This window comes from Lynx canadensis, chromosome D2, assembly GCF_007474595.2.
Source record: "Lynx canadensis isolate LIC74 chromosome D2, mLynCan4.pri.v2, whole genome shotgun sequence".
NCBI classification, from domain to species: domain Eukaryota; kingdom Metazoa; phylum Chordata; class Mammalia; order Carnivora; family Felidae; genus Lynx; species Lynx canadensis.
In genome coordinates this window covers 65,535,202-65,549,014 of record NC_044313.2, presented here as the reverse complement: position 1 = coordinate 65,549,014, position 13,813 = coordinate 65,535,202, and the positions used below count along the sequence as shown (strand labels likewise).

Below are 13,813 nucleotides of genomic sequence, written 5' to 3'. Positions count from 1 at the left end.
GGGCAGGCTGGGGAGTCTGGAGTGGTAGATGCCAGGCGTGCTTAGCACTGATCCTGGTGGAACGTTTCTCTGAGTTCTGTGTCAGTTTTACAAGAGAAACCTAGAGTTGTCCTTTACTAACTTCAGCAACTCTGTGTTTTCTTAATTCTGAGTTTTTAGAGAGAGTAATGCTCAGTTTACAAACACTGAGGGGTGGTGTTATATAAGGTTTCTCAACCTTGGCACATCTGACATTTTGAGCCAGATAATCTTTGTTGTAGAAGGCTGGCCTGAACGTTGTGAACTATTTAGTAGCATCTGGCCTCTAGCCACTAGACACCAGGAGCACCATCCACTTGTCAGAACTAAAAATACCTCCAGACATTTTCACATGCCTCCTGGGGGACAAAATCGCCCCCATCTGAGAAGCACCGCATTACAGAATTTCAAGTAAATTTTGCTTTCAGTGGTGGCACCACTCACCCCTGAGCACAATGCGTGTGTTCTGAATGATGTGTTTATACTCATTCCCCCTCATACCTGTCTGCTTCCCTCTGACCTTGCAGCCCCTTGGGTGAAGGCTTCAGAAAGTAGTGGCAACCATATACACAGCAAAACTAGCTGTTGAGAATGGCTCTGGGACTCCAGCTGTGAAGACCATCCCCTCATGACCCAGGGAACCCTAGAAATCCCACTCCCCTCACCTCGGTTACGGCTTGGATGGATGCACCGTGTTTCAGAAGGAGTTCCATGACTTTAATCCGATTCTTCTTGCAGGCAATATGAAGAGGGGTAAAGCCATTCTGAAAGGGACAAAGACAGAAGTACATTACTGCCTTCCATTGAAATCCAGTTCCATTGTGTGTGGTAAATGTGTTGCAAAATGAAGTTCTGTAAAGATTTGGAAGTGAGCAGAAACAATGAGGGGTTAACAGAATGCAGATTCTTTTCTGGAAGTGTAGGTAGTCTAGCTGCTCCTAGAAATCTGAAGTACCTTGGGGATCATGAACAGGAAGTGAATTTTTGTCATGGTCTCAGTAGCTAAGGCAAAACAGTCATGCATTTTTTAAGATTATTTTATTTTGGAATTTTCTCTTCTAAATAATGTGTCCCTCCCTTCTCCATCCCATTTCAAACACAGACTAAAAACAGCTGGACCCAAACGTTTGTCCTCACAGCCAAAACTTTGCCAATACTATTCAGACTTCAACTATAAGACCAGTTCTAGAATGTTTTCATCCCAGGGGCATCTGGGTGGCTCAGTCGGTTAAGCGTCTGACTTCGGCTCAGGTCATGATCTCACAGCTCATGAGTTTGAACCCCTCGTCAGGCTCTGTGCTGACAGCTCTGAGCCTGGAGCCTGCTTCAGACTTTGTTTCTCCCTCTCTCTCTGCCCCTCCCCCACTCATGCTCTATCTCCCTCTGTCTCTCAAAAATAAATAAATGTTAGAAAAATTTTTAAAAAAAGATTGTTTAGAATGTTTTCATCCCTTCCATTTTTAAATTTCAAGTAGGTACTTAGTCCAAGGAAACAGGAAGTGAAACAACCCAACATTATTCAGATCATTTGGTTTAATATTTAATCTACTAAAGGAATCTGCTTTTTAACATATTACCTACCAATTTGTACTGCCTGATAATTGAGACCATGGGGCATTTTTCAGCCACCATAGAGAAGTATAAAATATCAGGGTCCACTATAAAAGCTTAGGTCAAAGTCACTATAGGTGCTTCCACAGCCATTGTGAGACCATTTACCTGGCCAGAGTCCATTCCAGGATGACTGGCTACAATCTCTACATGTTGTGAAATCTTTAGAGTCAGAGGAAAATGAGAGTGAATGTCCACACCCTGTTTTAAGGCTTTTTTTTTTCTTGTATGGAAAAATGAGTCATGATTAATAATTTCTTTTCCTTCCTTCTCAGAATGCAAAGATATGTTTGATATACCGGGCAGGTCAACAGCTCTTGAAATGCTGTTGTGGTAAAAGTTTTTCTAGTGACAAAGACGGTGGAGCTGCCTGGGGCCAAGAGTGCTCTTCAGTCCTCATCTTTCCTGCCCACTGGTCCTGAGCCCACAGAGGACCAGAGGTGCCATGGATTCATTCAGACAGGGAGATAGCACCAGTTGGAACGGAGCAGTGACCCTTTTCAAATCAGTTGATCAGATGATAGCCTTTACCTTAAAACTGCTAGTAAACTCACATGTTTCCCCTAACATTTGGTGACTGATTTTTTCCTAAACATGGGTACTTATTCTGAACTAAACTTAAACAGCTTACCAAATTGGGTTTATTTATTTTTCCAAAGACAACACACACCATCTTGTTATGAAAATAAAACTATAGCACAGCTAAGCGTTAAAATAACGGATCATCTTAGGAGTTAAGACTACAAATCAGACCCAAATTTTCATTTTTATCACTAGGAAAAGGAGATGACAGGCAATGTGCTAACTTACGTGGTAAACATAACACAAAATTTCAGCTCACAAATTCCTAGACCTCTGATGCTGAAGATAAAGTTTTTTGACCATTTTACTTCATGTTTAGATCTCAGGAAAAAAATTTAATTCACATAATTATAACTTTACCTTCAGTAAGATTGGTTTGACCAGCTCAGTCTTTTTTTTATACTTACATGGTCTTTGGGTCTTGTTTATTGTAAAAGATTCACCAGTGTGGCTATAAAGAGAATGATTTAGCCCTATCAGCCTTGTTCATGTCAGAAATAGGTTGTTTCTTTAAAAGATATTTGAAAAAGTTGATAGGAAGTACATTTTATTTAACTAGACCCTCCATTTTTATCTCGTCAAAGTAATCCCTTCACATGCAGAGGTAGCACACTGTCAGCAAGACAACACAGGCTGGACCTGTTGACTGAGCTACTCACCAGGGCTTTGGCATTGGGGTTAGCTTTCTTGTCCAAGAGAACCTTGGCGACCTTGTAATGGCCACAGTGGGCAGCCACATGCAGGGCAGTCAGGTAGTCATTGGTGACGTCATCTACGGGCACGTTATGCTGGAGGAGAAGCTGGACGCAGTTTAAGTGATCCCCTTGTGTGGCCATGTGCAATGGAGACAGTCCATTCTGAAACATATAAGAAAATCAGTTGTTTTACCTTTTAAACACAAATGTGCCAAACACGAAATATAATACAACCATGAAAAGATGAAAACTTTGTTTCTCACACAGAAATACTTTCACCTTTTTTTTTTTAAGATTTTTTATTTTTATTTTTATTTTTAAGCAATCTCCACACCAGCATGGGGCTCAAACTCACAACCCCAGATCAAGAGTGGCTCTACCAACAGAGCCAGCCAGGTGCCCCTACCTTCCCCTTTTATGCTTTTTTGTTTTAAGTTTTTATTTAAATTCCAATTAGTTAAAATATGGAGTAATATTACTTTCAGGTGTTATAATTTTTTTAATTAAAGAAAAAAATTTTTTTTTTTAATTTTCAGTAAACTCTACACCATACATGGGACTCGAATTCACAATCCCAAGATCAAGAGTTGTATGCTCTACCAACTGAGCCAGCCAGGTGCCCTCTTTTTAAAAGGTTTTAATGATTGGTTTGAACTGCAGGTACTTATAAAACAAGTCCTCCCACTTCTTTTATCAGTTGAAAACACATTTTCCAAGAAAATTCCTTTTCTGATTTAAAAATAGTGTGAATTGCCCTAAGGCCCATTATTAATCATATTCCCAGCGACGTGGAATTCTCTTTTTTCTTAAGATTTTATTTTTAAGTAATCTTTACACCCAATGTGGGGCTCAAACCTACAACCCTGAGATCAAGAGTTCTCCGCCCCCTGCCCCCCAGAATTCTTAATATTTAAGAGTGAAAAGGACTTTAAAAAAAAAACAAAATGAATACCCATGGTATTCATTACACTGGGTTTTATTTTGCCTTTACAAGTTACTAACCCTTGATATTGATACTATATTGATTTGATTAACAAAAAAGTTCTGACTAAACACATGTTATCTCACATCAGTGTAGAAAGGAAATTTTCCCTCTGCCATCAGTCTGGTGCCCCCATGTGTCTATGATGAGGAAAGGCAAGGCATTGACCAACTCATTAGCTAATGCTGGCCTCAGTTTAAATCAGCTGGGTTCAATGACAGTTAATCATGTGTGGTGGGAATAAGTCAAAAATTCTTTAAAGAGTTGAGAAAAGAAATGAATAGGCTCAAAGGTAAATAAATAAAACCTTAAAAAAAAGGTTAGAGTGACATTTAGCATTCAGTATGTGTTTCCCAGTGAAGGCAAAAACAAGGTATTAAGAGATGAGTCTTTTCAAGAATGCTGCCTTTAAATGTGGAGGCAAAGTGGAGGAAACATGGAAATTTCTAGAGAATCCAATTATTGAGAGAGGTTCTATTAATCACTATGATATAGTTTAACATATCTGGCCAGGGGGGTAGGATATGACCACAAATTCAGTTTCCAAAAATTTGTTTTCAAGTTATTTCCCTTAACTTATCTATAAATGATATAAAATGGGATATCAAGATAGGAAGAAAAGCTGCCAGCCTCCCTCTAGTCACTCTCATGGTATCATTCACTCACTGTCAAGTATTTCAACTATTTGTGTTCCTTGAAAGCAAAAGGTTCATGAGTTACAATTTTCCCATACTGCCCCACAGAGAGCCATGTATATATAGAAAGAGGTCAATAAATATTTGTGTGAATTTGAAGACTTCACACAGGGTCAATCAGAATATTTCTACCTAAGAAATTCCACTCCAGGGGCACCTGGGTGGCTCAGTCGGTTAAGCATCTGTCTTTGGCTCAGGTCATGATCTCATGGTTTGTGAGTTCAAGCTCCGCATCGGGCTCTGTGCTGACAGCTCAGAGCCTGGAGCCTGCTTCTGATCCTGTGTCTCCCTGTCTTTCTGCGGCTCCCCCTCTCACACACTCTCTCTTTCTCTCAAAAATAAATAAACATTAAAAAAAATTCTCTCCAACATCTTGAATCAAAGTAGACACTAATGTGCAACAAAGGATGGGGACACTGGGGATAGTAGCACCCACCAGCATATGCACACATGCGCTCCTGTGCTTCCTGCCAAGACATTCTTTTGCTTTATGTTTTGATACAGTCATATGTTTTGATACATTACTTCACGGTGAAGTAAACAAACAAACAAAATCTTAGGAAACAAATGACTTAGTGGCCAGCAGAAATGGAAGGCAGTGTCAACAAAAGAAGGACATTCCCCACTGATACACAAAATAACAATATATGAGTAGTAACATGTCATTGGAGAAGGACAAGAAAGTAAAGATCCTGAACCCTAGGGAGAGGGGTCTTACTGCATACTGTACCCTCATAAAGCTGAAAGTATAGATCCAATGTGATGGGTTTTCTTAGCTCAGAAAGATGAAAGCCTTGAGGAATTAGACAAATGTTTTAAAGTCAGAAATGCATTCATTCACCTAATGTTCATTCAGAAAAGGTTTACTGGAAGTCCACTATGTGCCAGGGGCTGATTTAGGTGCTTGGGGTACTGCACTGAATGAGGCAAAGTCCTGGCTTTCATTTTACTGAGGAGAGAGACAGCTGTCAAGAAAGTAAAGTAACAAGAAGGCCTCCCTGAGAAGAAAACATGTGAGTTGAAAAATGTGTGGAGACTGCAGAGATCTGGGACAAGCTGAGGGAACTCAATCTGCAGGCACAGGAAATGAGGACAAACTTGGTGTATTCTAGGAAGCAAAAGGAGGAGCAGAATGAGAGATAAGGCACAGAGGTGGTCAGATTCTGGTAAGGAATTTATTAGTGCAGGGGGACACTTTAGAATGAAATCGTAGATATGACCTATGTTTATCCATCCTTTTCCAAACTCCAAAGTAATTTAAAACATAAATTCCACAAGAGCACATGCATGTGTGTGCACATGCACACCCACATACCCCCCCCATACACACACAGGAAAGACAATAAAAACAGATGTGTGATGTCTATAAATTTTAGAATATGAAAAGAGGGCTTAGTGTGTTAACTCAGCCAGGAGAAAACAGAAGGCTGAATGCTACGTGTCTGTGGTGGGCTATAATCAGTGATGTACTGTTAAGTATTTAACAACAGCTCTTTGAAAAAGAGAAACCCCAATATGTGGCATTTGCCAATTCCCATGATGTAAAGAACCCTCCTATGACCAATTTTAAGCCATCAGCATCATGTCAGTGAATACAGAATTGGGAAAAGATGAACACAATAGGCTTGATGATGTGGCTCCAACATAATGATTTAATTTTCAAATGCCCCAAAGGCAAGGGATATGGAAACACAGCACACCTTGGAAGATATAGATGAGGCGCAGAGTTAGAAGCAGGATTGGTTCACCTGTGTATGGTGCTGACAGGTTTCCAGGCCCTTCTGACTCAGCAAAGCCAGATGACTGCCCCATGCCTCTTATAGGAAATCAAGAGTTGAGTCTCTGGAGAAATTGAAGCAGAGAGATTCTGGATACAGGAGCCCAGGCAGAGCAGAGGGGTGTGGTGAGGCTCTGGACTGAGACCAGGTGCTCACAGAAAAAGGAAGGACTGTATGGGTGTCAAGAGTATGGTCTCTTGAGTTAGATGTCCTGGTTCAAATCCTTGTTCTGCCACGAGCTATCCTGAGAAAGTCTTCTCTTTGGGTCTCAGTTTAGTGCCTCATTGTGAGGATTAAATGGGTTGATATATATATATATATATATATATATATATATATATATATATATATATATAAAGTGCTTAGAACCTGCTATGTGGGAACCACTATGTAAATATTTGTTATTATTATGATTAAAGTATGCATGGAGATCAGGAGGAGAATGTAGTCCCCTTTCCTTTTTCTTACTCTGAATGTGTTCACACAGGTATACACTGCAAAAGATTGGAGGAGTCATCTCTCAAAAAAATTGAACTTCCCAGAAAAAAGGGCAACTGATTGTGACATCAGGGGACCCTTCCAGCCCATCACCACCTGGAGTCCTGACTACACTCGCACAGAGCTTCCACTCAAATGTTACTGCCTGACACTTATGGTCAGGGACAGACATTTGTGGGGAAACCCCCAACATGAAATAGAGGACCAAAGCCAACAAAGTGAAGAGAAAACATGAGGAATTGGGGGCAGAAGAGAGGCAGAAAAAAATTAAAAGAAATTTATCTTGAGTGTTCTCAGAAAGGTAATAGAATATGTTGCATCCATAAAACAAGAACTGGAAAACTTTAAGAAAAGAAGAAAAAAATCAAGGAAATCTCTTGTAAAAAAAAGAATAGATAATGAGATGAACAAAAGGAAGAAAAGATGAGACAGCAATTTTATATTTATGCCTTATTGCTTTGATAAAGTGAAAATTAATTAAAAAAATTTTTTTAATCTTTATTTTTGAGAGAGAGACAGAGTGTGAGTAGGGGACGAGCAGAGAGAGAGAGGGAGACACAGAATTCGAAGCAGGCTCCAGGCTCTGAGCTGTCAGCACAGAGCCTGACACGGGGCCCGAACCCATGAACTGTGAGATCATGACCTGAGCCGAAGTCAGACGTTCAACCAACTGAGCTACCCAGGCACCCCGAAAATTAATTTTTAAGAGAACAAAGGGAATCAGTTGGAAAGTTTTTAGGCAGGAGGTTGACATGATCTAGTTGACAGTTTATCTGGCCGCTCTGATTGCACAATGGGAGCAGGACTGGAAAGGAGCGAGGCAGGAAATGTGGGACCAGTAAGGAAGCTATTACAGTTAACGATGAGGTGGCTCTGAAGACAGCAGTAGAGGTGGAAAAGATAGATACAGACTAGGTGAAAGGAAAAAGAACAAACAGAATGGCTTAGATGAGAAGCACTCAAAAGGCCATGGTATCATTGCATACAATGAAACATTGTGGCTGTTTAACTCTGTTGGGTAATATACTTCCCATGGCTCACTAATCTAAACCCTGCATTTCAAATGAGTGAAGGAATTATTCAGACCACCTTAACCATGTTCCATCTTCACTAGGGTTGTTGAGGAAACACCAGAGTGCACACAGAAGCAATATGTGTTTTTGCTGTTTTGATGATATTTAGAAATTAAGGCCCTTTAAAAAGTTTAATACAGCTTCCAAAACTCACTGATTTGATTAATAAAAATAGTAGGGACTCAAGTAGTTCATATGTACCAAAATTTATTTACAAATATTCTTGTTTTTCAAATAGCACCAAAAGGTTTTACCATAAAAATCCAGAAGACATTTTGCAAAACACTATTTGTTGGGCAGTCACGATGCATTCCTTTTGGATATGTCAACTTCCCCAAAGTCCCAAGCAAGATGCAATCTTTCCAAAGTTTCTAGCCTTTATCAGTTAAATGCTATCCTCTTCAATAATCTGTAAACTCTCAAGAAATAAACTAAGGTGTTGGAGAAAGAGAGCCAGCACCCAGACTTTAGAGACTATAGATCTTGTATTTTCTTTCCCCAATAAGCAGTCACTGCTGAACTATGAAAATATTGGATAAAATCAAGCAGTCAGTGTTCTTGAAACAAAGCAAAAACAAAAGCAACACACACCCCCCCCCCCACACACACAAATGACTTCGTGGTACAGTGCATTCTAGCAGAAGGTTTCTTAAACCCAAACTTATTTTGAGGTTCTCCAAAGATTTGCTAAACTAGCCTACCTTAATTGCTAAATGGGAATGATATCATTTTTCTACATGATTCAAAAGGCTACATTAAAGAAGCAGTAAAAGGATGTAAAGCTACTTATAGTCAGTGTCCAAGAACTTGGGAAGAAATTACCTTGGTTTTTGAAAGAATGGGGGCAGCTCGATCAAGCAGCATTTCTACCACCTGCTCATGGCCACTCCGTGCTCCACAATGCAGGGGCGTCAGACCGTCCTGTTAAACAGAGGAAACATCTTGAGTTAGATTCAGTGGGAAAGTCTGTAAATGCAGTGTATTTCTTCAGGATCCAGTATAGCATCCACATGCTGTGGACCTGGGACCTTCAAACATTTATTCACATATCTCAGTTTCATATTTTTAACTAGGAACTAAATTTTTCATAAGTTTAAGTAGTTGTAAAGTATGTAATTTCTCACATATTAGAATACTCACAGTTAAAAACAGAATTGTTCCACTACTCTTCTTATATCCAATGGAACTGAAACACCATATGTAATTTGATATCCACCGTTAAAAAAATATAAAAACAACCTTTTAAAATAGGAATTTGTAATAGGAATTTGACATTGGTCCTCTTCCCTCTTGCATTTCTATTTCCATTTAATTTCTTCCACATGGTTTTATCTTAATATAATTTTGTGCTTGAGTATTTTTAATAAGTTACCATATCATATCTCTTTGCTGTGAAAATATGTAAGTTAAATTTTGAAAAGGTTAAAGATTTCCTGAGAATATAAGTCTTTCAAGCACTAAAGTAAATCTCCTAATTGGAGTTATTAAAATTATTCAAACACAATTGGTCAAAATTGCAAAAACATAATATAAACTTTATGATTATTAAATAAAAGCAACAATTAATTAAAATTCCCCTCTTAATGAGATGTATGTTTTCAAAAACTAGTTCATGTGTCTGCTAATGAATATTAGCTATTGCTGGAATGAGACAGAGTCAGCATCAACACTATCTTGTTTTTTTTAAAGTCAAATGCAGTCTTTTTAAATTTTTTATATATTTAAAAAATTCTAGCATAGTTATCATACAGTGTTATATTAATTTCAGGTGTACAATATAGTGATTTGACAATTCTATACATTACTCAGTGTTCATCATGATAAATGTACTAGTAATCCCCTTTATATTTCATCCACAATCCTCCCCTCCGGTGACTGTCAGTTTGTTCTCCATAGTTAAGAGTCTATTTTTTGGTTGGCTTATCTCTTTCTTTCTTTGTTCCTTTGTTTCATTTCTTAAATTCCACATATCAGTGAAATCATTTGGTATTTGTCTTTCTCTGACTGACTTATTTCACTTAGCATTGTACCCTCTAGATTCTTCCATGTTGTTGCAAATGGCAAGACTTCATTTTTTATGGCTGCCTAATATTCCAGTGTGTGTGTGTGTGTGTGTGTGTGTGTGTGTGTGTGTGTATACACATATTACATCTTCTTTATCTATTCATCTATCGATGGACACTTGGGCTGTTTCCATAACCTGGCTATTGCAAATAATGCTGCTATAAACATAGGGGTGCATATATTTTTCCAATTAGTGTTTTCATATTCTTTGGGTAAATACTCAGTAGTGGAATGACTAGATGATATGGTAGTTCCATTTTTAATTTTTGAGGAACCTCCCTACTGTTTTTGGCAGTGGCTGCACCAGTTTGCATTCTCACCAACAGTGCATGAGGGTTTATTTTTCTCAATATCTTCACCAATACTGTTTCTTGTGTTTTTGATTCTAGCCATTATGACAGGTGTGAAGTGATATCTCACAATGTTTTTGATTTGCATTTCCCAGATGATTAGTGATGTTGAGCATCTTTTCATGTGTCTGTTGGCTATCTGGATGTCTTCTTTGGAAAAATGTCTGTTCATGTCTTTTGCCCATTTTTAATCAGATTATTATGTTTTTTGGGTTGAGGTATAAGTTCTTTATATATTTTGTATACTAACCTTTTATCAGATATGCCATTTGCAAATATCTTCTCCCATCCTGTCAGCTGTCTTTTAGTTTTCTTGTTTCCTTTTCTGTGCAGAAGGTTGTTATTTTGATGTAGTCCCAACAGTTTATTTTTGCTTTTGTTTCCCTTGCCTCAGGAGATGTATCTAGGAAAGTGTTGCTATGGCCGATGTCAGAGAAATTATTGCCTGTGCTCCTTTCCAGGATTTTTATGGCTTCAAGTCCCACATTTAGGTCCTTAATTTTTTAGCTTATTTTTGTGGTCCAGGTTCATTCCTTTGCTGTCCAGTTTTTCCAACAGGTTAAGAAAGTGGTCTAGGTTCACTCCTTTGCTGTCCAGTTTTTCCAACACCATTTGTTGAAGAGACTTTTTCCCATTGAATATTCTTGCCTCCTTTATTGAAGATTAATTGACCATATAATCATGGATTTATTTCTGGGCTCTCTGCTCTGTTCCATTGATCTATGTATCTGTTTTGGTGCCAGAACCATACTGTTTTGATTACTACAACTTTGAAGGATATCTTGAAATCTGAGATTGTTTTTTTTCATTTTCAAGATTGCTTTGGCTATTTGAGGTCTTTTGTGGTTCCATACAAATGTTAGGATTGACTCTTCTAATTCTGTGAAAAATGTTGTTGGCATTTTGATAGGGATTGCATTAAATCTGTAGATTGCTTTGGGTAGTATGGGCAGTTTAACAATATTGGTTCTTTCAATCTAAGAGCACAGAACATCTTTCCATTTGTTTGTGTTGTCTTCAATTTCTTTCACTGGTGTTTTATAATTTTCACAGTATAGATCTTTCTCTGTCTTGGTTAAGTTTATTGCTTAGGTAATTTTATTATTTTTGGTACAAACACTATCCCATTTTTTTTTTTTTTTTGAGAGATCGCATGAGTGGGGGAGAGGGGCAGAGGGAGAGAGAGAGAATCCCAAGAAGGCAGCATGCTCAGTGCAGAGCCCAATGCAGAGCTTGGTCCCATGACCGTGGGACCCCTGGACCTGAGCCAAAAGCAAGAGTCAGATGCTTGATCTAGTGAGCTACCCAATTTTTGTTTTTATAAACGTTAGTGCTGAGACATCTTGTCTGCACAAATAAGAAGATGGATTTTTGTTAAAGCAGTGTCAACTAATAATTTTTTAAACTCTGGAATTACATGCCAAAATCACCTAATAATATTTTACCAAAGATTTTTTTCAATGATGCATCCTAAGGCAACTCCACTAGCTCCTTCATTTTTGTTGGCAGCAGCAGGATTTCCAATCATCCAATGAGCAGACAAATTTGTTGTTCAATCATTAGAGTCATACAGTTGTTAACATGACACGGATATTCTGAATTCTTCCCCTTGCTCTGTTCTGTCCCCTCTTCTCTCCAAGTTTTGCACCCTGGGGCCAGGTGTGTGAGAGTGACTTAGGTCTTCCTTTTGTGCTAGGAGACAAGGACTATTTTACTACAGGCTAGGTGGGAAAGGATAATTAGGAGTTAAGGAGTGGAAAATAATTCACTTAAAGCTATCTAAGTGGCCCCAAACTCTATGGAGAAGTTTTCCCCAGCTTGAGGATTCCTGTGGTTGACAAAGCTTACCCTAAGGACAGTCACATTTTAAGATACATTAAAATGTTATCAGTGTATTCAAATCACTTCCCAGATTGTGTGAGCAGATCTTGAAAATAACCCTAATTATCCTAATGTATAATCAGTAAAGGTACAATCCTATTTCTAACCTATTAGCCACATCTCAGAATTAAAATCCCTTAAAAATGAAATTTGAATCACAAGCTCATTTGATCATGCTGTGAGCATATTTAAATATTCTGCCTCTTATGCTGATTTGAAACATTTGCTCTCATAAACCAAAGTAAAGCAGTGTATAGATTTTCAAGTGGGAAATAGCATTTTTCTAATAAAATAGAATAAAATAAAATCTGAAAACATTAAAAAAAACACCATGAAGTCCAAGTGTCTTCCCAATAATATAAAACCTATAAATATCTGAAGGGGAACTAATAATCACACCCACCTTCTGCCACACACACAAAAACACACCACACAGGTCCTGTCATAACGTGATTGTCTTTTACGGACTGAAAGGTCAAATTTGTTTCTTTTATTTTCTCATAAGTAGACTCTAAGATGTAAGAGGTGACAGAATGTGTGCAGACATGTTCAAACCATGCTCACAAAGAAAAAAAAGTATTTACTTTAGCCCAACTCATTTATCCATGAAAATTATCTTACCCAAAGCAAATTGCTACATACTGAATGCAAAGTGGCTAAGAGCAAAATCTACCTCAATCCTTTGAAACATACTGTCCTTTACAGATTTACATTTTTGCTGATTTCATTTTTCAATAAAAGCTTTAATTATGGAAAATTTCAAACCTATTTTGGACTAAAGCAGACTGAATAGTATAATGAGTCTCTCTAGGTGTCTGGTGCTCAGCCTCAGCTGTCATCTCCTGATCAATCTTGATTCATCCATATCCTGACCTTTTCTCCTTTCTTATATTATTTTGAAATAAATCCAAGATATTATATCATTTTATCCTCACGATTACCCCTATACGAAAGGTATAATATTCATTTGATAAATGAAGACTCTTTACTTCTCCAAGCCTGCACAGGCTGAATGCAGATCTTGGCCAGACTGTGCAGGAGAGTCAAGACATGACTTAGGAGGAGTTACTAAGACAAAGCCCCTCTTTTCAAACTTTCAGCCATCCTGAGCCTTCTTTTATCTTCATTCTGCAGCTGCTGCCTCTGCTCTCTGGTGTTTATTTATTAAACACTCATAGACTTTAGAGACTCAGCTAGGGAAGGTGATTTTTCCGTCAGTGCAAGAGCTGTGAAGTGCTATTGTTACCGCCATTGTTCTTCTCATCACCTGGTTTCAATGATAAAGTCAGGGGGCTCCCCAGGGTAAGATCTTCAGTTCCTAGCTAACTGCAAAGAGCTACCTGAAGCATAGCTCTCTTGACTGCAGTTTCACTTGCAGTATTTTTAACATTGACTGCAAGTTGGGCTGACTCCTTTGGATCTGCTGTACATTTGCTCTGAAACTTTTCAAAAGTGCATGACTTCAAACAGCCAGAATTCCGGCAGGAGAGACGGCTCATCAGGAAGCTGTACAAGATGTCACGACTGCCTGGCTGTACAGGCAGTGCCAGCCTGGCTGCTGGGACATTCACAGGTCAGTGGAAAAC

The 13,813-nt window shown here is 38.5% G+C and overlaps 1 protein-coding gene across 5 annotated transcripts in view; it reads right to left on the bottom strand.

The window, feature by feature from the left end:
- The window catches only part of ANK3 (ankyrin 3), a 336,335-nt gene that overhangs the window by 160,107 nt on the left and 162,415 nt on the right, over nucleotides 1-13,813 (bottom strand). For all 5 annotated transcript variants that reach the window (XM_032595132.1, XM_030334419.1, XM_030334420.1 and 2 more), the window contains exons 9-11: nucleotides 8,755-8,853; nucleotides 2,871-3,068; nucleotides 684-782 (exon numbers count right to left, since the gene is read on the bottom strand). In XM_032595132.1, coding sequence (XP_032451023.1) covers nucleotides 684-782; nucleotides 2,871-3,068; nucleotides 8,755-8,853 — 396 coding nt within the window. The remainder of the gene's footprint in view (nucleotides 1-683; nucleotides 783-2,870; nucleotides 3,069-8,754; nucleotides 8,854-13,813) is intronic.